Consider the following 27,979-nt stretch of genomic DNA (forward strand, 5'->3'; position numbering starts at 1 on the left):
TATCTCCGTAGCGTCACTCGATTTGCGCGGGAAACGGGATTGACGCTACAATTCGTTCGTGACGCGTTCGAAATTCAAAATTATTTTATTTTTATTCTGAAATTAAATATTAATAAATTAAAAATAAATAAAAAGGTGATTCTAGTCAGTGTTGTTTTTTAAAATGGTGAATAAAATGTACAAAGTTACGTCTGAAAAGGTGGTAAACCACGGAAGCAAACACAATCAAGTTTTAATGTCAATAGTCGGTAAGTTTAAGTTTGTTTTCCCTTAAATCAGATATGTTCAGGTGGCTGTGGTCTCAATTATACGAAACGACTCGACCGATTTTAATGAAAGTTTGAGAATAAGTCGTAAACAAAATTGTGTTCATAGATTCAAAATGCAGTGCCTATCCCACAGACCCACATTGAATCTATATTAGCAAAAGATTTTTGATACAATTTGTATTGATTTAATTTTCATCATTATCTTATATCATTAACTAACGTTTCAAAAAAAGCTTGTAAACTAAGCCTAATTGATATTTAAATTAATTTTTACTTTGACTTTGTATTTGTAGTGCCTACCCTAGCCTAAAACCTTGTGCACTTGGTCTTAAAGTATTTTTAAGCCTTCAATCTCTACCCCATATTAATTTGTTAACCGCGTTTGTAGTGCATTTGTTTGAAATATATTTATAAGGCAGAATAACTTTAGCTGGGTCAATTATTTATTAAGTAAGTACCTTAGTAAGGTAGTAAGTATGTAAATTCTAAATAATCAAAATTACATTTAACCGTCTTTTAGGGAACCGTTACATATGCACTTGACATGGGTCTCTGTCTAATCCAACCCCCATCAAAACAAACCCCCACCTAAACGCGCTGTAATGTTAATTTTTTACAGCTCAAAGTCGGGAGTCATTTCCCGAACCCTTTTTTGTCATCAAATGCTCAACTTTGAATACAGCAATTTAATTTTGCGAAACTAACATCTATGTAAACAAAAAAGTTGTTAGATAAAGTCACAGAATAAAGAATGTCCAGATTGAGTCTTTACAAGCAGTGCGGTGAAGCCGATAAAACCCATAAAAAACCAAACGACACGCGTCTTCTAGACATCCGCATATATAAACTTTTTTCATAATCTGTATTTCAAAATTTAACACTAGCAACAATTACGTGAATTAATATAATAATCAATAAAAAAACTCTTCATCTTATTTATTTATCTCTCTTCATCTTAGTTTTTGTAAGCAGTTTACAAATATTTAAAAACATAAGACGCCATTTTTCTTGAACAATATTGAAAATTAAATTACTGATGCGACGCTTCGTGTCGTACTAACTCGAGAATGTATTCGTTTCTAAATTTTGTATTTGGAAAGGCTACGACACCGTCGTGTTCCGTGTGCTTTATCTGCCTATTATTCTTAAATCTGAGGATAAAGTTTTTAATCCTTCAACCCGCATTATAGCTGCATGACGTTTCGTAGACCGTCGTGCTCCAAAACTACAAATCCACTCTATTTTCATTCTAAATTTTGGGTTCTTCATTATCATCCTCATCATATCAGCCGCTGCAGGACATAGGCCTTTTGTAGGGACTTCCAAACATCACGATAGTGAGCCACCTTCATCCAGCAAATTCCTGCAACTCGCTTGATGTCGTCAGTCCACCTGGCGGGGGATCGACCAACACTGCGCTTTCTAGTGCGGGGTCGCCATTCCAGCACTTTTGGACCCCAACGTCCGTACTCCGTCGGCTCTTCGAGTTATGTGCCCCACCCATTGCCACTTCAGCTTCGCAACTCGTTGAGCTATGTCAGTGAATTTGGTTCTTCTGCGGATCTCCTCATTTCTGATTCGATCACGCAGAGATACTCTTAGCATATCTAGATCGTTCCATCGCCCGCTGTGTGACTCTGAGCCTTCTAATGAGGCCCATAGTTAGCAACCAAGTCTCGGAACCATAGGTCTAGATTCTTGGGATCGTAAAATACTCTCTTGATAACTAATGAAATTTGTAACTTTTTTTATAGTGACCTAATCAACTGCCACCATCTTGTCGTCTCTCTCTATCTTTCACTTTAGTTCGGCTATTGAAAACATAGAGTTGAATAAAATGAATTCCAATTTTGAATATTAAACGCGTTTAAAAATGGTATGTAACAATACACATATAGACATACGTTGATGTGAGAAAATTTGGTTCCCTAAGTAGACGTACATCATGGAGGCTCGAATTGACACTTTGTTATAAATTCATTTTATGTTCCCAAAAGAAGATTAACTGAGCGACGTTTTTAAGCCTCCATTGTCGCGATAGGGATAATAAAACTCGTTCGAATCAAACCAACTTTGCAAACGAAAATTTTACCCATTTTATTTAGGTAGTCGTTGATCAAAAATTTAAAATCCACCCTACTGTTAATAACTTATCTATACTAATATTTTTAAGCTGAAGAGTTTGTTTGTTTTTTTGTTTGTTTGTTTATTTGATTGAATGCGCTAATCTCAGGAACTACTGGTCCGATTTGAAAAATTCTTTCAGTGTTAGATAGTCCAATTATCGAGAAAGGCTATAGACTATATATTATACACATATTCCTACGGGAACAGCGACCACGCGGGTAAAACCGCGCGCCGTCACCTAGTTTTATCAATATTCATTTAATATTTTTGTAGACAAGATATTTAAAATCCTGCCAAGCCCAAGCTCAAGTTGGTCGGGGCACGGGGCTCCAAATTATGGAACCTTCAAGCAATGCCTCCAAGAACCAGTTTGAGTTAAAATCAATTATTTTAATTCATTTATTTTAGCATCGAATATCATAAATGAATTATTTTCTATATAAGTAAATGAGTAAATTAGCATGTGGTTTTGGACATTTACCTATAGGAATTTTACATATTCTGCGGTGACCCAAGTTTGACCACAAAACATATAAAGAATTTATTTAAAAAAAAAAAATAACTTTATTAAAATCTCCTTTTTGACGATCATAAGACGAAACTGCTTCCTGCTTAATCATTATCATTGATAACTTAATAACGCATACTTTAGATGAGAACGGTCCAGCCATGACTGACTCTGAGTCTTGGGTATTTAGATTGAAAAAAAAAGTAATAGTAGGGGAGCCCGGGATGCTAAATTTGCAGTTACTAAAGCGTCATGGGAATCGATTAGATTTGGTAGATTAGATGATAGCAAGAATAAATGGTTACATACTTTTTCGCTTTCAGCGGTAGGAAAAAAACTACAGACTGTAAAGACGATTTTTATTACTTTGGCTTACTGATATCATCAGAAAACATGAGCGATTATTCTGGAGATTATTTCATTCAATTTAAGTAATTAAAAATTATCCGCGCTCGTGGCTCGATAACAGAAATACAAGAAATATAATTTTGTATGTTTGAAACCCTCCCATTCCATTACGTTACGCTCAAATCGTCAGATTTCGAAATGTACCTACAACCTTTTAGCTACCAACTCCAACCTTATTTTAATCTGACGTGCTGGTTAAGTATTTCTGAACTTAATTTTTTTTTTTTGGTTGTCCTAAACGTACCTCCACTAAATATGAGTGGGTGGAGGTACTTACTGAACATCGTGCAAGGTATACTCCCTTATGTTCATCTGCCGTGCTCAAGTAACTACAAAAATCCCCTCGTCGGCTCCCCTACTATTATATACATTTAGATATTAAAGGTACAAAGAGGTTGGTTCTGTCTAATAATTATGGCATACCGAGTGATAAGATCTGTAATGAGGTAGAAGTTTAATATTTCTCTGCAACGTATGACTTTACTTGATTGTGTGGTTAAAATAGATTTAATTTCTGTTTCATAAAGATTCGGATTAACTCTTAATCTCTTTACTCTTAATACCGATTCGAATAGAATTAGACTAATGAGCTAAGTATAGAGGCTATATTTAGCTATTTGAAATATAAGGTACATAAATATAGTAAGTATATCCTACCTATTTCAATCATAATTTTAGCATCTAAATATAAAGAGTTTTGGAGATATGAAAATAATCGGATGTGGCATCAGACACATAATAGTACTAGCGGACGCCCGCGACTTCGTCCGCCCCTAGAACTAACTATAAACTACTTCCCTGCCAAATTTCATTTTTAGGGTTCCGAACGTACACAATACAAAAACGGAACCCGCACTCACTCGCGCACATTTTAATGTCTGTCTGTTTTCTACGTCAAGCGATTTTCGAGATCTCGTGAATGATCTTTTGCTTTTGACCACCAAACGAAACCTAAGTAGGTACTAGTAGGTATACTTGTATATTGAGCATATATTTTTATTGTTATAGAAATTTTCAATGAAAAGTTTTTATGATTTTCATATAAACTTCAACAGCAAACATAGAACACATAAAATAAATTTACAAATTCGTTTTTGTCGTCTCTCTTCTTTTTCAATCTCCATTTTTGGTAATTTATTTCTAATAATCTGTAGAAACTCGATTTCTATTTTTATAAAGTACTAGCGAACGCCCGCGACTTCGTCTGCGTGAAATTCAGTTTTTCACAAATCCCGCGGGAACTATGGATTTTTCGGGAATGAAAAGTAGCCTGTGTGTTAATCCAAAGTAAAATATATTTCCATTCCAAATTTCAGCCAAATCGCTTCAGTATCGTAAAAGAGGAACAATAAACAATAAACGATCACTTACCTACCGTACACACTTTCCCACTTACACACGAACTTTCGCCTTTATATATTAATATTAGTGTGATAGTTTATAATATAGATACTTATAATAGTAGATAGATATATATGTAATCCAATAACCGAAAATAAACACCTGAAATCGTAACACTTTTTCCCCATCACGTGGGTTAACGATTGTTGCCAAATATTCCGACACTGAATCCAACTGCAATCTGCAACGCGCACGTGTTCCCTGTTTCTACACAATAATAATAATTAATCAATATAAACTAAGCACTATAGCCTCAATAGCTCAACGGTAAGAGCGGTTGGACTCATCACCGAGGGGTGGTGGTTCACCACCCCTCGGTGATGATGGTCCATCCTCTAATCCTCACCCCGTTGGTCTACTGTCGTACCCACTCCTATAATATAATATAATAATTCCCGACTAGTTGGAGGGGAATAGGAATATTGGTCATATTATCGGAAATATGGCAAATATTCTTTAAAAAAAAAATACGATTGCCTCGTTGGTGGAGTAACAAGCCTATAAAGCTGCGAATCATAAGAGTCTGAGTAGTATATCTAATTTAGCCGACGCCCCGCGGTTCCATCCGCGTAGTCCCTGTTCTCGTGAGAATATGGGGATAAAATATAGCCTATACCACTCACAAATAACGTGGATTTCTAGTTGTAAAATAATTTTCAAAATCGGTTCAGTAGATCTAGAGAAAGCAGCGAAGCGTCCATACAGGCCGATTCCCGCCCGTTTACCTTTTAAAAATATTCATCTTCGCCACTGATAGGTACCCAAAAAAATTTGTCTCCCAAGAATTTAATTTCTGAATATCATTAACTAGATACCTTGGAGCGAATTCGCGATGTGTGTAAATGTACGTGTACGTTGTTTTTGTCCTAATAATATACCTATAACTTTTAAAACGATATGTTTATCAATTAATTATTACTAGAGTAACTTCTCCCGTTTTCCCAACATTTCCCTTCACTGCTCTGCTCCTATTGATCGTAGCGTCATGAAAAGTATAACCTGCCCAGGAAAATGGAAAATAATTGTAACAAATTTTGTTAAAATCCGTCGAGTAGTTTTTGTTTCTATAGCAAACATACAGACAGAGGGACAAAAAATTTACTGATTGCATTTTTGGCATTAGTACCGATCACTAATGCTGATAGTTATTGTGGAAATATATTTCATGTACATTGACCTCTCTACAGATTTATTATTAGTATAGATAATTTAAATTCCAGTATGCATGCCAATCCTGGCCTACGGCACAGCTATGGGATGGATATCTCCAAACAAGGCGCTTTTGATGGGAACCTCCTCCCCTGCCGCTACGAGGCTCACCGAAGAAGACGTCTCCTGGATGGCGTCTATTATGTTCATATTTGCACCAATAGCCGTGTTCATATATGGCGCGGCGGCTGACAGATTTGGCAGAAAAAATGCGCTATTATGTGCATCTTTACCCATAACGGTAAGTTTAACACAATATCACATGGAGGTGTTATGTATTACAATTTGACACAATTTGAGACGAAGTTTGAGAAGTGATTTTGTACGTCGAGGAGTTTTTGTCGGATCAGGCAGGCGTTGCTCACGATTTAGTCGATATTTCACGGAAAATAGCAGAATTATATCCGTCCTAATACATTTATATCCGTTCTAATACATTTATTTCGCTGATATAGTAAGCAGATTCAGCTGTGGCTCATGCTACAATGAACTTTAAGGAAAACCCTTCCGGGAAAGACGTAATACCGGGTGATTTCATTTTACTTAGGTCGATGGTGATTTACCGTTCCTAGATGATAGCAATAGGAGACGCGTAGAAAACGATTAGGGCCATGAGTTCAATAAACAGTCATAGACGGAGAGCCCGTGAACCCTAGACCTTCGTCATTTTATAAAAGCTGAAAGTTTGTCAGCTCATGCTCCTACAATAAGTATGTACGGTTGCCAATTTTGGAGTTGGCCATGGTGGCTTTGGGAGGTAGCAGGTTTTTAAGGATCCAGACCCTAAACCGTCTAAGCATAAAGTATAATTTTTGTATATATTTATCGACATAATATACATATGTTTTCTGTGATAATATGAGAAATGATTTTTTACCATATACTTGGCTTCATGGCAACCCTTCGACCCTTGAAGTTTCAAATTAAATTGATTTTTCGAAGGGTTGTAGTGACTGGCGACTGGGAATATAATTTCTCATAGTATGCCGTAGAAAACCTGAAAAAAATACACTTTATACTTAAACGGTTGAGGGTCGGGATCCTTACAACCTGCTACTTCCCAAAGCCACACGGTTCAAACTCCATAATTGGCTACCGTACTTACTTATGGTAGGACCATAAACTGACAAACTTTCAGCTTTTATAAAACCACAAAGGTCTGGGGTTACGGGCTCTTAGTCTATCAGGTTAGCGAACTTTCATCTTTGACAGCCGCGTCGCATACGATATACGATAGGTACGACACACTTACTTGTACCAGAGTAAAGATACTTGTACCATAGACGGAATAGCAGCCAAGAAGATACCTGTCGTGCCTTTATTTTAAAGATATTTTACGTATGAGATACTTAACTGCCTCAGTAGTCCCGTGGTTAGCTGCAACTCAGATAATGAGGTCCAGGGTTCGAATAAGGAATAATCAAGCCATCAAAAAATACGTTATTGAGATTTTTCTTAAAAGAACAATTTATTAGCTGCCTGGAGTTGAGTAGTTAACGTTGTTAGTACACCCCCGTGCTTCGGAAAGTACGTAAAGCCTCTACCGTCCCATCGGACTGTGAAAGTAAGGGTATACAGTGCATTTGTGTTTGCGGTTAACTTACCTACTGATTAATCTTAACATGACTACATGGTTGGCCACCTAGCAGGGATTCTATTATTATTAATTTACTTATTTAAATACAAAAGCTTGCAGCTTATACGTAGTTGAAAAGTTGGTGGTATTAGGCACCCATGCCTCGAAGAGGACTTTAAACAGTTATTGTTACGTCAATAAATGATCGTCATAGCATCCAATACGCTCAATAAAAAATATCTATATCTTAATATAAAAAAAGTCTCAAACGTTGAAGGAAAACATCGTGAGGAAACCTGCATACCAGAGAATTTTCTTAATTCTCTGCGTGTGTGAAGTCTGCCAAACCGCATTGGGCCAGCATTCTGAGAGAAGACTCAAGCTCGGAAGTGAGCCTAATATTTGTTGATACGATGGAATATTTGTATAGCTATATATAATTTGTTTCCAGCTCGGATGGATAGTGAAGCTGGCTTGCACGCACCCTGTCGCGTTGATAGGGGCGCGCGCGCTCATAGGCTTCGGCTCCGGCGGAGGGTTCGTGGTGTGCCCGCTCTACGTCAAAGAGATCAGTGAGGACAGCATTCGGGGCATGACTGGCACATTTGTTATCTTCTCTCAGGTGAGCTTCAGGTGTACTTTTTGATCTGATAACGTCTTATGAACGCCAGCTGCACGCACGAAAAAGTGTCCCGTCTGAGTAGGATGAAATGAAAAATAGCAAGAGACCATTAGGGATATTTTTTTTTATTCTTTACAAGTTAGCCCTTGACTACAATCTCACCTGATGGTAAGTGATGATGCAGTCTAAGATGGAAGCGGGCTAACTTGAGGAGGATGAAAATCCACACCCCTTTCGGTTTCTACACGGCATCGTAACGGAACGCTAAATCGCTTGGCGGTCCGTCTTTGCCGGTAGGGTGGTAACTAGCCACGGCCGAAGCCTCCCACCAGCCAGACCTGGACAAATTAAGAAAATCTCAATCTGCCCAGCCGGGGATCGAACCCAGGACCTCCGTTTTGTAAATCCACCGCGCAAACCACTGCGCCACGGAGGCCGTAAAATATGGGGAGGACATAGGGAGGGGATATGGAACTTCGATCTACTACACTGCTCCAATGCGGGTCGGCGGTTTACATAATAAAGGACATGTCCCAAAATGGGCCTTAATTATTCATAATTTATAAGCAGATCAATAGTATTTTTTACTGATAGGAGATACAAATTGCTGTTGAGAAAATAATTTTCAGAATTTTTGAAACCCGCATTAATTAGATATTTTTTTTTTATTTTGCTACTGTATTGTCTATGTCTACAAATTAAACATAGACAATACAGTAAAGGTGTTCAAAACAGCCAATAAAAGCATTTGGAATTTAATTCATATCCGGTGTATCCATAACCTCATGTAATATTGTCAAATGTCAATAAGACACAAGTAAAAAAGAAACATTAAATCGTAGACAGAGAAGCATTAAACAAAAAAATCCTTAAATTGCTTTAAAAACGCCATAAACGAACGTGAAGATCACTGACAATCTGTCAGGATGTGAGTTCAAGCATGTTGCCATGATAAAAATTCTTAATTAATGTTGTCAGCTAATAAAAAAAATACATTTTATTTACTTAATTAAAAAAATGCGGGTTCTAAAAATTATTTTATTTTGGGTTTAGGCCCTATATTTTATGTTCTTTTAAGATAAAAATAATTTATTCGATTCGAATGAATTAGTTGTTAGTATAAACCCATCTTATCTTTGACAAGGGCATCTATCACTATGTAAGCAGATTCCTCAGATTAACTAAACCCTGCTGTCCCGTCTGTAAATCCTGTAAATCTACTTAGACCTTATATTCACAAGAACAGTCAGAACCATTCTACGAACAGTTTAGAATCTAAACTTTTCATAGAGTGCTTGGTAGAAATTTAATCATTTAAACAGTAGTTTTCTGTACAGTAATTTTCCGTGATTTAGTAGTTACCAGAATACTAGTTGTTACTAACCATATGTTCTTTTTTACTCTTGCTTACAACTTAATAGCCATTTTTTATTACCTAGTAACCCAGTTGGCTACCAGAATCAAGAATGTTCGTAAATAAAAAAGTTGAGCGTCTAAAATATGGAGCTACTCACGGAAAATTAATATTAAATTTAGAGCTACGGGTGAAACCTAATTAGGTTTACCCGTAGCTCTAATATTAATATTCTCCTGTTAGCTCCCGTTAGCTCCCGTTCTCGTGAGAATACGAGGATAAATATAGCCTACTAGCGGACCTGGTCAAGCTTCGCTTTGACTTTAGTGCACTTCTTCCATACCCTTACATACCCTACTCCAACCCTACACCTACCCTACTTGTACTCACCCCTACCCTATCCCTACCCTATCCCTACCCTATCCCTACCCATACCCTACACCTACCCCTACCGTACCCCTACCCTCCCCTACCCTAACCCTACCCTAAGTTGAAATTTTTCCTGAATTTTCTTTGCTATAAACTTCACGGAGCCCGAGAACTTTCCAACGAATGCAAAATCGTGGAAATCGGTTAGTTCGTTCTGGAGTTATAGCGTCAGGAAGGAAAACCCGACTTATTTTTATATAGTAGAATAACACTAACAAATAACGTGGCTTTCTAGTGATAAAAGAGTTTTCAAAATCGCTTCAGTAGATCCAGAGATTACAATTACCATACATTTTAAGGAGGTAAAGTTTGAGGTAGGTATTGTAGGGACAATACCTCAAACTTTACCTCCTTATAATGTTAGTAGGTATAGATTTGATTTCTGGCTTCGATGTTTCCCTGAAACTCGTAATTTATTCGGGAAAATCTTTTCAAATAAGTGAGCTAATTACTATTATACTGCTCTCTCGTAATTATTGTATTGATGTACTAGTTAACTTTTTTCCTTATACACGTACCTACGTGCTGCGAATGTGAGAATCACAGACGCCGTAACAGTTACAGTGTATCACGAAAGAAATGGGATCTTATGATACACCTACCAATATGTTTTTTTTTATTCTCTACAAGTTAGCCCTTGACTACAATCTCACCACATCCCTTTCGGTTTCTACACGCTGGACCGCTTGGCGGTACGTTTTTGCCGGTAATGTGGTAACTAGCCACGGCCGAAGCCTCCCACCAGTCAGACCTGGACCAATTAAGATAATCTCAATCTGCCCAGGCGGGGATCGAACCCACAACCTCCGTTTTGTAAATCCATCGTGCATAACACTGCGCCACGGAGGATGTCTGTATCGTCACTATTTAAATAATATTCAGTTTCAAGTTCCAATAAAAGAACAATTATTATTTAAATAGAATGCAGGCAGGTACCTCCTCCCAGATCATAAAGCCGGGCCTAGAGGCTTAGCCTCCTTACCCGGATAAGGCGCGGGGGATCTTAACCCCCCAGTCATTTTCTCCTAGCCCCTTCGGGGCTGAAGACTTGTGGTCTATGAGTTGTCTTGGGTGTTAGTCCAGGTGTCCCATGAGGACTGCGATTGCTCGCTATCCTGCGCTGGGGCGAATAGAATGAGCCTTTTTCCTCTAAAGGTTTTTAAAAAATCCGGTAGGGGACAACAGTGACACTTTTATCGCACGCGTAAATTTTATTAGAAGAGTTCTATTGGATACCAAGAAAAAATAACTTAAGATACAGGGTAATGGGAGCATACTGCCGCTACCCCTGGCAGGTTTTTTGAAAATCCGGTAGGGATCGGGGCAGCACCAATATACCGGGATACAAATCGACATAAGACCGTCGAATCATTGTAGGTGACACTTTTATCGTAAATTTAGTAACAGAGTTCTTTTGGAAACCACGAAAAAATAAATACATATACCTATAGAAGGGGAATAGGGTAATAGGAGCATACCTTTTATTCTCGTTGTAGGTATTTAGGTAGTTAAGCTTAAAGCTTAAGTTATGAATTATAATTTTTTAATTAAATGTAAAATTATGTTGTTTATAGACCGTCGGTAATCTACTGGTCTTCATATTGGGCGATCTGCTGCCGTTCCAAACCGTGCTGTGGATTCTACTCGCGATACCATTGGTACACTTCTGCATACTGCTGCGATTGCCCGACACGCCCTCCTACCTTATTAAATGTGGAAAGAATGAGGTCAGTAGCTAAAATATATCATTAAATGTGGAAAAAATGAGGTTAAAGTCAAAGAAAAAATCTTTTTTCCGGGTAAGCGTGTGCCCAAAAGTTGGAAACATAGGTAAACTTGTAACTTTATGTAAATTTTACCCATTATTTGGACACCCCTTAGGCCTTTAAAAAGAATGGACCTGTTTCGCATCCAAATTCACCAACAAAAAAGTCTGTCGTTTTTTGAGGGAGACGAGGTAAACTCATCGAAAACATTTAACACCATTAAGTGTATTATGTGTCCATACACTACACACAACTATATACCTAATTGACTCGCAATATACACACGCGTAATTTTTACACAGACTAACCAACACATCGCTTAGACTATCTTAGAAATCGTTTTTATTACAAACTAGCGGACGCCCGCGACTTCGTCCGCGTGAAAGTCGTTGTAAACTTTCAACTACCCCTATCCTACCCTACCCTAACCTACCTCTACCCTACTCCTACCCTACCCTATCCCAACCCTACCCCTCCTACCCTACCCTACCCCTGCCCTACCCCTACCCTACACTACCCCTACCCTACTTATTAAGGCTGCACTTCTTTATTTATTCCTCCCACCGCGAGTCGCGTCGAGCGCGGCAACCGTTACACAATAATCCATATAGCATGAATTTGTATTCACGCGCGATGGCTTAGCGTATTTCTTGTATAACTTTGGTGTTTCTTTATCGATCTTTATGATTATTTTTTTATTGAATAGGTAATAATGTTAACTTTCTTATTAGAGATGAGTGATGAGTGTTATAAACATAAGAGTAGACAAATATAATTAGAAAGCTCCGAACTGCTAAGCTATTGGGAGTTACACGTGTTATTGTGAGTCAACCATAAAAGATAGACATATATATGCAGTTGAGTTTTTATAGATAATTTTAAGGAGAATATTTCCGTCATACATGATTTCTATGTAGCTTTAACCATTAAGGCTGTACACGCGACGGAAGCTTAAAAAATTGAGTAACTTCTCCCGTTTTCTCAACATTTCTTTTCACTGCTCTGCTCCTATTGATCGTAGCGTAATGAAAAGTATACTATAACCTGCCCAGGAGTATGTAGAATAATTGTACCAAGTTTCGTTAAAATCCGTCCAGTAATTTTTGTTTCTATAAAGAACATACAGACAGACAGACAGACAGACAGACAGACAGACAGACAGACAGACAGACAGACAGACAGACAGACAAAAATTTTACTGATTGCATTTTTGGCATCAGTATCGATCGCTAATCACCCCCTGATAGTTATTTTGGAAATATATTTCATGTACAGAATTGACCTCTCTACAGATTTATTATAAGTATAGATTTGATAAAATTATGGTAGAAATACTTACAAATGAAACGTTACTCCATATTTTACTAAACTACAAGTTTTTGGCCGTTTTTTATGCCATTCATCTACACAAACCGGCATTTTTAGGGAGCTTTTTACACGACGAAAACGATTACAACAAAAAAACATGGATTCTAACAACAGCTTTTATAAACGCGTTAGATCATTGAAAAGGAGGAGGTTCTCAATTCGACGTGTATGGTTTTTGTTTTTTTTTAAATGTTACCTCATAACTTCGTCATTTATTAACCAATTTTGAAAATTCTTTTTTTGTTTGAAAGAGTATACTTCCAGATTAGTCCCATTTAATTTTCATGTAAATCGGTTCAGTAATTTCATGTTAAAATCAAAATAACTGAAGTACGTCGGTGAAGTCGGTTCCATTTATATTCGGTAGTATGTTTAGCATGTTCTTATAGATGTAGATAATTAGGTACTTCATAGGTTATTTATTTGTTTACAGGAAACAGCTAAGGTGTTGGGCTGGCTGCGGTCTCTCCCTCACACTGATAAGGCTATCAGTGAAGAGGTGGACAGGTTGATCATCGAACAGACCACCTGCGAGCCTAAATTTTCACCGAGACTACTGTGTAAGTCTAAACTTTAAGCCATCACAAAGTATTGCATGCACGGGAGTTGCATGAATGTGACATTTGCCATACCTTTTAAACATTTTTTTTTTTATTCTTTACAAGTTAGCCCTTGACTACAATCTCACCTGATGGTAAGTGATGATGCAGTCTAAGATGGAAGCGGGCTAACTTGTTAGGAGGAGGATGAAAATCCACACCCCTTTCGGTTTCTACGCGGCATCGTACCGGAAAGCTAAATCGCTTGGCGGGACGTAATTGCCGGTAGGGTGGTAACTAGCCACGGCCGAAGCCTCCCACTAGCCAAAGCCAAGCCAAAACAGACCAATATTCCCTGTTTCCTCCAATTAAAAACAAGCAGGCGGTGTTCCAACCTTTCGTTGTTGTGTCCGAGATTTATTAACCGTAAGCGTGGGCATTAACTTGACACCTGGCTACCAAATATATCCATACAAACACAGTACAAACATCATTCGAGTCAAGTGTCAAATTAATCGGCACGAGCTGTACCTCGTTTTGTATACCTAATATCAACGACCGACAATCTAATAACGAACGTCAATAGATATTATAGAAGGTACGAAAGTAGGCGCACATTGGATTTCTTTATTATTTCGTTTTAATATGTCCTTGTAAATAATAAAGTAAATTTTGAAAAGGAATAGAAATCAGCGCGCTTTGAACGTCCAAGCAATAGATTTGCTATAGGTACCTAATATTTTATGTTTTAAGTAGATACCTAAAACATTTTTCTTTATTTAAACATTTTCATCGAATAACTTTAAGTTAAACGGAAATGGGAATTACGCGGGTGCAATAGTTATAATTTTAAATTATAATTACCAGCAAAGCAACAATCGAACTTGGGATCTTAGAATCATGTATACATATGATACAAACACAGACAGATATTATCAAGGAGGATTCAAAGAAGTCACCTTGTTTTTCACAAGATGGGCCAAGGAACGTGTAGCGGTGAATAAAAAACCGACGACTGAAGCACCTCACTTCCCCGCACGCACGATTTCACACCCGCACAGTCTTTGCCCCCGTCACTCGCATATCATGGGAGTATCATCAACGAACTTGTCAGACTACAATGTTGATACAGGGCCCCTCTAAGGGACGCTACGTTTCTATCTAGTATCTACCACAGATGTCTGAATCTACAATGTACAATCAAAGTCCCCTTTGAAGAATATTAGAAAATTCGCCTTTTCAGCTCTTAAAAGTCGGTAGTTACTTATAAAACCCGTATCAAAATATCAAAAGCCGTTGGTAAATAACCTAAGGCTTATGATTCCTTAGAACAAGCTCCAGATACAACAAATATTGTCTACCAATCATCCAGTCAGTGAGTCTGCCCCAATTTACTTAACGGACGAAATACGCGGATGCAAAATACATATAAAAATGTTATCAAAACACATTTTATTGTTTCAATTGGCGCGCTGACCTCCCGTCCTGTCCTTGATATCTGAGCCCGGCCATCATTTTCAATTCACCACTTAATTGGGTTGCTTCTATTTGTTTGGTGTCAAATGCCGTTCTTAGGGTCAATTGGTAGAATGCGTCAGTGCGAAGGAAAAACTGATTTGTAAATTACTAGTAAAACAGCAATACAATGTAGGGGAGGTCGATAGGATTCAGTATTATTATTGTGCCAACTCCCATTACTTAGCAAGTAAGTAGATACCTAGTAATTAGAATTTTGAATTTCGTGGGATCTAAAACGCTCAACCCGTCACTACAAAGCAGCAACTTAGGGTAATGATTAAAAAGACGTAAGTTATATAAAGGAAAGAATAACAAGGTATAAATACCGTAATAAGCATAACCCATTTAGCATGGCTTAGGTAGTAGCATTGGTGTATCTAGGATTATTTCCTAGGGTGGGCCTGACCACCAACATCAACTTTATTATTAGTATCCTAATAGAACCATATCGGTAGCCCAGAATCCTAGGGTGGGCACGGGTTTATTCAAGGGCGGGCACGGTCCACCCTGCTCCCCTATATATACGCCTATAGGTAGTAGATACCACAAGTATCTACCTACCTAAAACATAAGATAAAAAATTAGAAAGAAAGAAATGTACTTAATTTTTCTTTGATTGGGATTTCAGAAAACTCAAGATTAAATAAATAAAAGAAAAGTTAAATATTCCCTTAGTATCTCTTTTAACTTAGCATCAGATAAGCTAGGGAAAAACATGGACAAAGATATTAAATAAAAGTACTTTTTTCCATTTTGTAAAAATGCCGTCACAAACTGTTTAAAATGGTTGCTTACAGACGTAAATACTTTTTATAACACATTTGCTCGTAAAATATCGCTTATTTCACCAATTTCAATATCGTAATGTATCTCATTACGCACATGTGCCGTAATGTAAAAAACTTTTCGACGCACGCTTGACTTTGTGAGTAGGCTGGTGAATGCGTTACGAAAAGTATAATCAGGAGAGACAGAAGTTTTACTTCAGTATTGTGGTCTAAACTCTAAATAACAGTCGTTTTTATCTTCACGAGATAATGGCGCGTATCGTCATCATCATCATATCAGACGATGAAAGTCCACTGCAGCACATAGGCATTTTGTGTCCAAACCTCACGATCCTGAGTCGCCCGCATCCAGCATCCCTCTGACTTGCTTGATGTCAGTCCACCTGGTGAAAGGTCGACTAACACTGCCCTTTCTAGTAAGGGGCCGCTTTATCTTATAACCCTAATGTTAATCGGCATCGGCGCGCATCGTAGGCCTAATTAATTATTGTACCTACTATTTCATTAACAGTTGGCGATAAAACTGCACTGAAAGCCTTTTGGGTGGCGCTAATAGTGAACCTGACACGGGAGTTCTGCGGATGCATCGCTGTCCTGGTGTACGCTAGCCACATCTTCGCGCAAGCTGGGAAGGATCCGGACACCAGCATCGCGCTATCGCCGAACAAACAGTCGATCTTGCTCGCTGCTGTTCAGATCATTGGGTCGTTTTTGGCATGCCAACTCGTTGATCGGGCAGGCAGAAAGGTTAGTATATCTACCTACGTTGTTCTACTTTTGTCAGACAAGGTTTTGGATTACGGTACCTCTACCTTAGGTAGTGTAGTACCTTCCTAAGTAGAGTAGGTATATCTAATCGCCTTGTCTCGTTTCTTTGTAGAGTCCATGCATAAGTTGTTCTCTATTTTGAGAGAATACGACGGATGTTATTCAGTAGTCTATTACTTTATCTGTCTACGGTAAATGGGGTAGTTATATACGTATTCACGGTTGACAAACCGTATAACCGCAAATCTCGGTACAGAGGTACCGACTCGTAAATCAACACACAACTGAAAAGTTGGAGGTGCATGCTCCGGACCGCATTCGAACCCACACCCTCCGGAATCAGAAGCAGGGGTCATATCCACTGGGCTGACACGGACATTGACATACTTAGGTAATAATATAATCGGGATAAAGTCAAGATATCTAAATAGGCAGTTACCTAAGTATTAACGGTTGACAGTCCGAATAATCGCGAATCCGTATCGCCCAGATCAAGTTTTTACCCGACTGCAAGAAGGGTTATGTTTTTCGCGCGTATCTTGTATGTATGTATGAATGTATGTACCTATGTAATATTCTTTATTAACTCTTATCTTCCAAACCACTGAAAGGATTTACGTAAATAGGATATCGTTAGATTTGTCTCAATAACCCAAGTTCTTAGATAGGTGAAACTAAAAAAAAAAATAACAAGACGACTGTGAGAAGCTATAGACTCGAGGTGAAAAAATTTTTTTTTTCTAAAATTGCAATATGGGTATCAAATTATAGCGCCTGTATTAAGTTATACTCGGTTACTATCGTAAACCCGAGCGGCCTCTCCGATCGGCGGGCGAGCGTCTCTATCTTCATGTCGACGCCCGCCGCCCGCCGCCTCTACCCTTCAGTGCGTTCCGAACCATCGAGCTATGCGTACGCGCGGTTATGCTTGCTCCCTTACGTACTCAGGGAAGTCCGTAGCGTTTGTTTTTCGCATATGTCCTAACTCTTGTAAATGTTCGGTTTTATATGTTCAATATCGTGTAATAGTGGGTTTTATTTGACATTAAACGTATGTCGTTTTAAAGAACTGATTTTTCTTTGTTTAAAACCCGCCATAAAATGGTGCCCAACTCGTGGCCTACGTACCTACGTACCTAAATAGGCTATGACTGTGACTAAATGTGTTTTGTGTTTGTGTTGTAAAATTTAGTTAAAAACGAACTTGGTATATTCGTTTTCTGTATCTATGTGTATATAGACAATTTAAACAAGGGTTTCCTTTGTTCAACACAACCTAATATTACAAACAATTGTTTAACACTTCGATAGTCGATACCTAGACTATTTTAACGAACTTTCTTTGTGTAGTCGTGATACCTACCTATTTATATCTATTAATAGTGCTTCAAACGTGTTGCAACATAGACAATATTGGTAGAGTAAGTTCGTCGAACGGCGAAATAGACTATTTTCACAAACTTTATAAATACCTAATAAGTTTGGACAATGCCGTTTTATACTTCAATTATTATTATTATTAATTAATTGAAAAGTAATTTGCCAAATAACAATTTAAAAACAAATAACAATTATTATTCTAGTGTTAACCCTAAAATGGTCGCGGACCTAAAAGACGATTAAAGACTTGGTAAATTCAGTGTTTGATTGAGTAGGTTTTGTGTGTTAGAACATTTTATTCATAATGCCCCAAACACGTAGTCAAACAGGACTTAGTGAAGATCAGGAGTCTGTTTCCGATATGTCGGCCGCAGACGTGGTACCTGGCGCTGGCGCGAGCCGCGCCTCCTCTCAACCTACTCAGGTCGTAATGACTGATCAACAGTTGTCGCGTCTACTGCAGCAGGTGTTGCGTGCTCAGAGTGTGGATGCACCACCATCTTCACCGTCATGTGTATCAACGGGGAATTTTGCTAAATGCACAGTGCGTTTTGATGGCACTAAAGATAGTGATGTGCTGGCATTTATCGATGCAATTGAGACATACAAAGACTGTGTTTGTATGGAGGATCGAATCGCCGTACGCGGACTGCCGATGCTTCTTGGTGGCATCGCGGCTACTTGGTGGCAAGGCGTGAAGCAGTCTGTGCATACCTGGACAGAAGCGACAGACTTACTGAAAAAAACATTCGGCCCTCGCCTACCTCCACATCGAATATATAGGGAGTTGTTCAATCGTGAACAAGGCGAAGAGGCGACGGACATCTTCATATGTAAGGCGCGTGCTCTTTTATCGCAGCTGCCGCCCCAAACACTTAGAGAAGATGTACAACTTGACATGGTATATGGACTACTGAATAAAAGGATACGTGAGAAAGTGGCTCGAAGCTCGTGTTCCAACTTCATGGAGCTTTTGGAGGAAGCCCGACGGGTCGAGGACCTTTTCAATGAGGGTCATAGTTCCGGCCGCCGCAGTTTAGCAATTACGGAAACTATTCGGGAAGTTACACCCCCATATGTGCTGAGTCCACCATCATCACATTCACAATTCTCAAGTACAAGAAAGTTGAGAGAAAAGTGTGTTTATTGTAAAATTTTCGGACACAGAAAAGAAAATTGCCTCAAGCTTAAAAAGAAGGAAGAGGATACCAAGACGGTTGACGAACCTTGCAATGATACCAACCGTTACACGCTTACCTGTTTTGGGTGTGGAGCCCCTGGCGTCATCAGGTCTCGTTGTCCGACGTGTACGAAGAAAACATCGACAACGAATGAACAGTCGTCATCGTCCGCGTTTTTGTCGGTTACCGCGAGTGGTATATGTGTTAATCCGCGTAGTAGGCCGATTTTAAATATTGATGTGCTCGGTCAACGTGGACGTGCGATTATTGATACTGGTGCGAAACAGTGTATAGCTAGTAATAGTTTTAGAAAATATTTAGTTAAGTCTGGTACTAGTTTTAAAATTGTAAATTTAGAATTAAAATTTGCCGATGGTTCAGTGCGAACTGAACCTGTGGAAACGGCTTGTGTCGAGGTTGGTTTGAAAGGAGTTGTAATCCCTACGTTATTTATAGTTTTGCCAAATGCTAAAGATTCTTTGTTGGGTATGGATTTTATCAGCGATGCTGGCATGGTACTTGATTTTAGTAATAGGTGTTGGTCGATGTCACGCGTAGCTGGCAGCTTTCCACTAGAGTATGAGTCTCTGGAAGAGACTATTCAGTGCTCAGCGGTGCAGTTGCAGTTACGAGAAGAGGAAGGTTCTTCTTTTGACTCACAGCAACGGGATGCTTCATCGGCTTTATTGGAGAAGAATGAAGATATCTTCCAGCCAGGGGGAGCTCCCACTAAGTTTGCTGTTCATCGAATCGATACTGGTGAGTGCGCACCTATTTCAGTACCTCCCTATAGGGTGAATCCAGCCAAAAGGGTAAACATGCGACCGAAGGTTGACAGAATGTTAGCAGAAGGGATTAGAATTAACCGAGACAAGTGTGTTGTTGCGAGACCAAAGCTGAAGTACTTAGATCACGTGGTAGGTATTGAACCTGATCCAGGTAAAGTGCAAGCTGTGCTGGACATGAAACCTCCGAAAAACCTTAAAGAGTTGAGAACCTTTTTACAGACCTGCTCTTGGTTTCGGAAGTTTATTCCTCAGTTCTCTGAGGTTGCACGTCCACTTACTGATCTTACAACGAAAAAACGACGTTGGCACTGGGGGGAGGATGAGTCGAATGCTTTTGAGCAGTTAAAGGTAAGACTTACTTCTAGCCCGATCCCCAGACAACCGGATTTTAATGAGCCTTTTATTCTCCGAACGGACGCGAGTGCCTTTGCTGTGGGTGCCGGTTTGCCTCACAAGTCGCCTGATGAACTTAGAGCCGCCCAGCTCACAGATTCGGAAATGAAGATAATTATTCAGGATTTTGAAAATGATGCTGCTCGTCTGCCAAAGGTAGCAGCTAATCGAGTGAAGAGGCAACAGGAAAGACGCAAGGCTGTAGACCATATCGCATTCGTCGTCTTGTTAGCCCTACATCATTTGAAGTGGAAGATAAGGATAGGGTATTGTTAGGGAAGTACCATGTCAGTGGGTTGACGCCTTATCTCTCTGAGGGACAACTCCTCTCAAAGCGTAAAAAGGTAGATCTGCCAAGTCACTCCCGAGGCGTATTCGTGACTTGGAGGGGGAGACTATAGCGCCTGTATTAAGTTATACTCGGTTACTATCGTAAACCCGAGCGGCCTCTCCGATCGGCGGGCGAGCGTCTCTATCTTCATGTCGACGCCCGCCGCCCGCCGCCTCTACCCTTCAGTGCGTTCCGAACCATCGAGCTATGCGTACGCGCGGTTATGCTTGCTCCCTTACGTACTCAGGGAAGTCCGTAGCGTTTGTTTTTCGCATATGTCCTAACTCTTGTAAATGTTCGGTTTTATATGTTCAATATCGTGTAATAGTGGGTTTTATTTGACATTAAACGTATGTCGTTTTAAAGAACTGATTTTTCTTTGTTTAAAACCCGCCATAAAATTCAAGAGCTTTTTGTGGGGATTCTAAAATTGTATATCATGGCCATGTTTAAAAAATCTACAATTAGAAAACCCTTATTTAAACGACTGTTTAATTGCTTTCTACACTTCTGGACTGAGCTTGTTTTTTTTCTTTTCAGTTTTTTATACTTTATGCAGTCGGGTTTTTTTATTTGTTTAATTATTTTTTACTGAAATATAAGGTAATTCCTCTTCCCCAGCCTCTTCTAGCAGTAACGAGCGCGGTGGCAGGTTTCAGCATGTGTCTGCTCGGCGCGTGGTTCTACCTGCAGAGCGCGGGAGTATATCTACCGGGTTGGGTGCCCATCATGGCGCTGTGTGTCTGCATCTTCGCCGACGCGTCGGGCTTGCAACCGCTGCCGTTCGTTATTATGACCGAAATGTTTAACTTCCAAGTAAGAACACAAACACTCAGAAGTGGATTTAAAAAAAAATAAGAAAACCAAAGTTGAACTATGGTTATTTTTTTTTTCTCTCTATTGTAAAGTACCAATTTGGTACTTCATAAAATTACGATCTAGTCTACTTATGTGACTAATTAGTAATTTAACTTTAACCTAAAATTATAATATATTATTATTATACTTACTAAGATAATGTCCAATAACTTAATCTTAGTCTTTCACTTACTATTACGTCTTTAGGTCACTTTGTTCACGTGATCTTCTATGTAGCACTCAACACTACACTAGTCACTAAACACTAACTCAAATGGTTTGGACCGTTTAAGTCTTCTCACTGTATTCGTAACGTCGAGTAGCTGGATTGCCTCGATGTTGGATTGACGAAGTCTTTGTTCATTTGTCGACATTTTCAATTTTAAGGTCCACAATGGTTCAATGGTTATGATTCACAATATTTGTCAGGACAATTTAGTTAATAAATCAAATTAAAATGTAACCCAAGTAGTACCGTAGAATGGCAGAGAATGCCTTGAGCAGTCTTAGCTTGAGGTTTGTGACTCTGGGTGCAGGTTTAAGGGCGTCTACATCAAACACTCACCTTCATTGCTCAATCTATTCTTCCCGCCTATCCCAAAGTAGCCCACAAAGAATTTTATTACACTATCATTATCAGCCTATATTTTTTCAGGCAGAATATAGTGTAGGTACAGAGTAGTGGAACATACCATTTCTGATTAATAATGGCCGTCACGTTCTCTGTTGCTTAGATGCATCTGTCTCATTAGTGACCATTACGATACTCTTAGAGCCTCCGCTCACTTACAACTTTTAGTTGGCCGATTATAGCACAGGTAGCGATGTATGACAGCCCGCACATCTGTCTAACTAAATCACGCACAGTTAAAAAGTCGGCCATGCTTCGGCTGTGGTTAATACGTACCTAATACTAACAGCACAACCGAAGCATAATAAGTGTACCTGTGTAAGTATATACTAGACCTCAGCTTAGTTAGAAAGTACTATAACTTTTATATCTACACTAATATTTTAAATGTGAACGTAAGGGTTCATTTACACGAGCGGCAACTCTACCTACGACGCCTGCCGACGACCGCAGTCGACTGCAGTCGGCGGCAGGCCACGGCGTCGCAGACTTCAGTCAGCGACGTCTCGGCGGCAGCCAACGGGAGTCGGTTTCAGTGGGCGACCGCCGCCGGAAGTCGACTGCAGTCGGCGACGTCGCGGCGATAGGCTACGGCGTCGACGAGTGCAGTCGAGTGCCGTTAGCTTCACTGAACATCACTAACTTGTAAAGCATAAAAAAAAAGAAAACAAAATCATTCGAGCCAGGTGTCAAGTTAATCAGCACGACCTGTACTTACATATAACATTTTTAACTTACAGCTGCGCGGCACCGTTGCAACACTCATCATGGCGATTTCCCTCGGCACCGACTTTGCACTGCTCAAACTATTCGCCCCGCTGAATACGTGGATCGGATACCACTCCACCTTCTGGGTATTCAGCTTCATATGCTTAGCAAACGTCTTCTACCTCATTTTCTGCGTACCAGAGACGAAGATGCGTAACCTCGAAGACATATACGCAGATTTGGAAGGCAAGAAACGGCGGAAAAAGGAAGAAACAGTCGTAGAAACCAATCATGTATAGTTTTGTATATTTAATTTGTGATTCTGATACTTTTGTTCTGAATATTCTGGAATGACTGAATGAATGAGGGTATGAATGGAACTGCGTGTTATATACAGGATGCTCGGGAGTATTTCCCACAACTCTAGGGTTATATTCTTTAAAGAAAATTTAATTAAAAATGTCTAAGGAACATGTGTTCTAAAATGGATATTTTCGGAGTAAAAACATTTTTTTTGTAAATAGATCTTAAATTGAGTCCCCTATATCGCATCCTTATATTATGACGTAGCCAAACTTATTCATTGATAAATATCATGAAGTTGCTTACTAGTGAAGTGCGGAGTGCCAGTTGCAATATCTCGTCGATATCGACAGTCTTACCACTACGATTACGTATTTTAAAATGCAAGGATAGATTAAGGCGTGTGTTACATGGATAGTCGGAATTATTTGAATTACTATGTCTAAAAACATAGTTTTTTTTTAGTTAAAAAAAAATTGTTATGCAATTCGGCTTCTGTAAGTGGATTTGTCAACACTTTGCAATGAAGTTGTGGGAAATACTCCCGAGCACCCTGTATAAATATACTTATAAGCTAAAAGTAGTTAACGTACTAGAATACTCAAATAAATATGCTGCAAAATAATATTAATATTTGGCTCCCATGTGAAAAGAAAATAGAATCTCTGTTAAATACGAATTACTATGTAATTTCCCATCGTTTTGTTTTTTTGTATATAAAAAATGTAACAAACAATTAAATGTAAGTGTAAATAATATTAGAAATACTTGTAAATATTCTGAAATGTGATATTTGTATTAAAAACTTAAAAAAATATATATATTTCATTCGAGTCAATTGGCTTGTGATATTTTCTCCATTTCGTTACCAAGTAGTTTATTTAACAACTTTGTAACAAAACCCCACATTTTTATTAAATCAAAAAAAAAGGGCACTCATCGATCTTCTATTAAAAAGTGGATGCACAATCAGCGACCAAAAAACGTCTCCACTCAATGAGTGCCAAACACAACTTCTTGGCACTCAATTCAAGTAGTCTCATTTACAAATTCAACCTTAAACTCAATTCTTAAGGTTGAATTTGCTCTGAATTTGGGATTTTATTAAATATTGGACTATATTTAAAGGTATTTAGGTATATTTTTTTTTACCAATAATTCTAAAACTACCAAAGCAAAATTGACCAGTTTTTAAATGAAATTTTCCACATAATAATGAATTTTTAAAATTTTTTTTGAATGGGGCAACAAGGTTTAATAACTTATTTTGTGACACTCTTAAATAAGGGTAGGTTAAAAAAAACTTCACATTTACAAGATTTAGATACTTATTTTAATAAATAACCAGCCTAGTTTACAAAAGCATTTTTTTTTTTCAATTTTCAATTTGTTTTTTTAAATAGGTATCTTTACAAACTAATTCAGTGATAACTTCTTTACCAGCTCGGTATACAATGTATTTTCCTCATCCAAACACAAAAATATAGCTGTTGCGGCTCTTAAATAAGGACTAGTCAAGACAACATATTTAAATCTTTATGTTAATATAAATATCATTCTTATCTGTTTTATCGTATATGCTCACAATAATATGGAAGTTTTTTAACAGCCTTAATAGAATTTTACATATTGTTACTTATTTCTCAACTGTCAGATGGCCTGAGATATTTTATCAATTTGACAATTCAAGAAGTTTTAATTATTTATTGAATAAAATATCGGGAATCATTACACTTATTCTGTTCCTCTAGTTTTGTTACATTTGTAATAATTAATCCCATATTTTTTAGTTAATTTATTTTATAAATGTTAGAACACTGCTCAGTTAGAATCCATTTGATCGACAGAACAACAAATGCCTGCAGCGAAATGAATAATCCTACAACAAGAACGTTTCTTAGTTTTATAAAAACATAATATATAAAATGAGTTTTTTAAAAACAATTTATTTAATAAGTCAAAAATGGAATTACACTTTTCCTAGTACGAGTATCTTCTTATTCAATAATTCCAATTCGCAAGTTTATCTACATACAAAGGTTTTCACCATTGTGAAAATTAATTACTGTAACAAAATATAATATCGATTAATACAGAAATACTACAATATTTGATAATAATGAATGATATTTTGATGTTACTCTTTTTAATATTAAAGACGTGTCAATTGAGCAAAAATATTGGTAGCAATATACACTATCTACTTGTAATATTACCTCGTATATAACTTTACATAATTTATAACGGAAAGACGGAGATGTTGTATTTAACAATTATTTCATTGATGACTATTATTTTTAATATTAACAAAAAATATAATCGTCGTGGTCCATGATTTTCCTTACGGTATGACTTAGTAATTAAAAACACATTCATGTTATGCCATAACTTTTTAAACACGATCTGTGCCTAGTGGCAGTTTTCAATATTTTCGTACTGGACGATCGCGTTTACGGTTACGCGATAGTCACACGGAAATCTATTTATGTACAGGTATCAAACTCAAATTGTAGACATCTCTAGAAGAGCATGTACCTATTATACAGGGAGCTCGGGAGAATTTCCCAGAACTCAGGGGTTATATTCTTTACCGAAAATTAGTTAAAAATGTTCAAGGAACACGTGTTCTAAAATTAATATTTTCAGAGCAAATAATATTTGTTTTGTAAATAGATCTTAAAATAGGGGGCACCCTTATAATTATGACGTAGCCAAGTTTGACGTATTTTAAAATGCAAGGATAGATAAAGGCGCGTGTTACACGGATAGTCGGAATTACTTGAATTGCTTTGTATAAAAAGTTTCTATGTATTAGTTTTAAAAAACAACTACTCAACGTGAAGTTACGGAAAGTACTCCCGAGCACCCTGTAGACTTGTATTATAAAATACAATATTACTTCACTTCAAGTTGACTGATCTTTATACCACAACTACGCCGCGCCTGTCAGTCTGTCTGCTCGAGATAAACTCAAAGACCACTGAACGTATTCTCATGCGGTTTACACCAATAGATAGTAAAAATTATGAGGACAGTTTGATACATAATTTGTCAAGATTTTATGTAAATTGATTGTAATGTGACGATAATTGTTGAAGAGTTAGCAGTCAATTTGAAGTGGACAATTATTTTATAGTACATTTAGAATGAATTTTAAAGGATTTTGTGAAATAGATCACTTTTGAACTTCAATGAAAAATGTACATATTATAATACTAATTTTATAAATGCGAAAGTAAATCTGTTTGTCTGTCAATCTGTTACCTTTTCACGGCTAAACCGCTGAACCGATTTTAACGAAATTTGATATAGAGATACCATGGAGCATAGGTTACTTTTTCCCGGAATAATCTAGATTCTAGACGTATTAAAAACAGATTTTACGCGAACGAAGTCGCAGGCGCCCGCTAGTTATACCATATATTTAAGTTGTTAAAATATATGTCACAATAATATGTACATTTTTATAACTATTTCGTCATTCTAAATCTTATGATGTTAAATCAAAATCACATGATAAAAACTGTAAAAACAAAAAATGAAAATAAGTTAAATACATTTTTAATCTTGATTATATTACATTGTTCAGTTATTTCCAAATAGTGATTATTTTTATATATGTATATAGTGATGGGTTTTATCATATACACGTCATTTAAAACGCCTTTAGTTCATAAAAAAAAGGTTTCTTTTCTACGAAATTCGAGTGATTTTATTACCTATATAGACTATAAAAAAAAATATAAATATTACAAATTTCACTTTTAGACCTAGATAATTTAAGTTTTTTGTCAATATTTCATTTGGATATGAATATTACTTATATATTACTATCGATCTCAAATAATAAACTGGATTCACAAACGAATCATCATGATCATAATTAATTTGATTCAGTAAACAAGGCCATTTGGATTTTTTAGAATCTAAGTACTAGATAGTATTACTAGAATGTTATAATTTATAATAAAGTATATATGTACATAATATAATGTAATTAACCCAGACATATATATATAAATAACTATATAGAATAGATTTGTTTGTCAGGCTAATAAATGTTTTTCTGTCCATGTTGCTACCAATATACTATAATTTCGATATTTACAATTTTCTGGTAATCCAGTCAAAATTGATCACTCACACCCTATATAGTACTGCAAAATTAGATTATTGTTTTTGATGGGATATACAAAACAAATTAGTACCTACTTACTTAATTAAAAAAAAAAAACAATAAATTTTTGTTCATGATTTTGGTGTACATTTTGCTTGTTTTAATAAAAAAAATCATTCTACCTCCACAATCGGCTTATAAATGCGAAGATTATTATCATATATATCATATATTATCATATATAGATTATTATTATATAGAAAAATCACAGTTTGTGAATCCATTCTAGTATTAAGAGATACATATATTTTTTAGTACTACGATAATTGTTAAATGTTTACTTTTCAACCCTGAAAAGAGTTGAACACAGCCAAAGTACCGTAATTAGGAAGTCTACATACTTGTTGAACAAAAATATGTTCACTATCCCCTTCTAATCCCTTATGTGGGAGAGATAAAGGAGAATGTCCACTAGCCAATACAACATCGGCCCCGGTAACCCAGGTATACCCCCGTATAAAAGTATATGACGTGTAAATAAGGATCTGGTTAAATAAAAGTATGTTTCTTGAAGAAAAAAAAAACATTTTTTTATCACTCTTCTTGCTCAAAAAGGACAAAGTGCACCAAAGCGAAATA

At 37.4% G+C, this 27,979-nt stretch overlaps 1 protein-coding gene across 1 annotated transcript; it reads left to right on the forward strand.

The window, feature by feature from the left end:
• On the forward strand, window positions 1–27,902 carry LOC112045303 (facilitated trehalose transporter Tret1). Its single transcript, XM_024081428.2, has 8 exons — window positions 1–248; window positions 5,934–6,163; window positions 7,950–8,120; window positions 11,478–11,630; window positions 13,471–13,597; window positions 16,394–16,629; window positions 21,345–21,539; window positions 22,953–27,902. Exons 1-8 carry the CDS (start codon window positions 164–166, stop codon window positions 23,217–23,219), a joined length of 1,464 nt encoding a protein of 487 aa, XP_023937196.2. The 5' UTR covers window positions 1–163; the 3' UTR covers window positions 23,220–27,902.
• Window positions 27,903–27,979: the final 77 nt, after the last annotated feature.

The sequence above is a fragment of the Bicyclus anynana genome, chromosome 2 (assembly GCF_947172395.1).
Source record: "Bicyclus anynana chromosome 2, ilBicAnyn1.1, whole genome shotgun sequence".
NCBI lineage: Eukaryota > Metazoa > Arthropoda > Insecta > Lepidoptera > Nymphalidae > Bicyclus > Bicyclus anynana.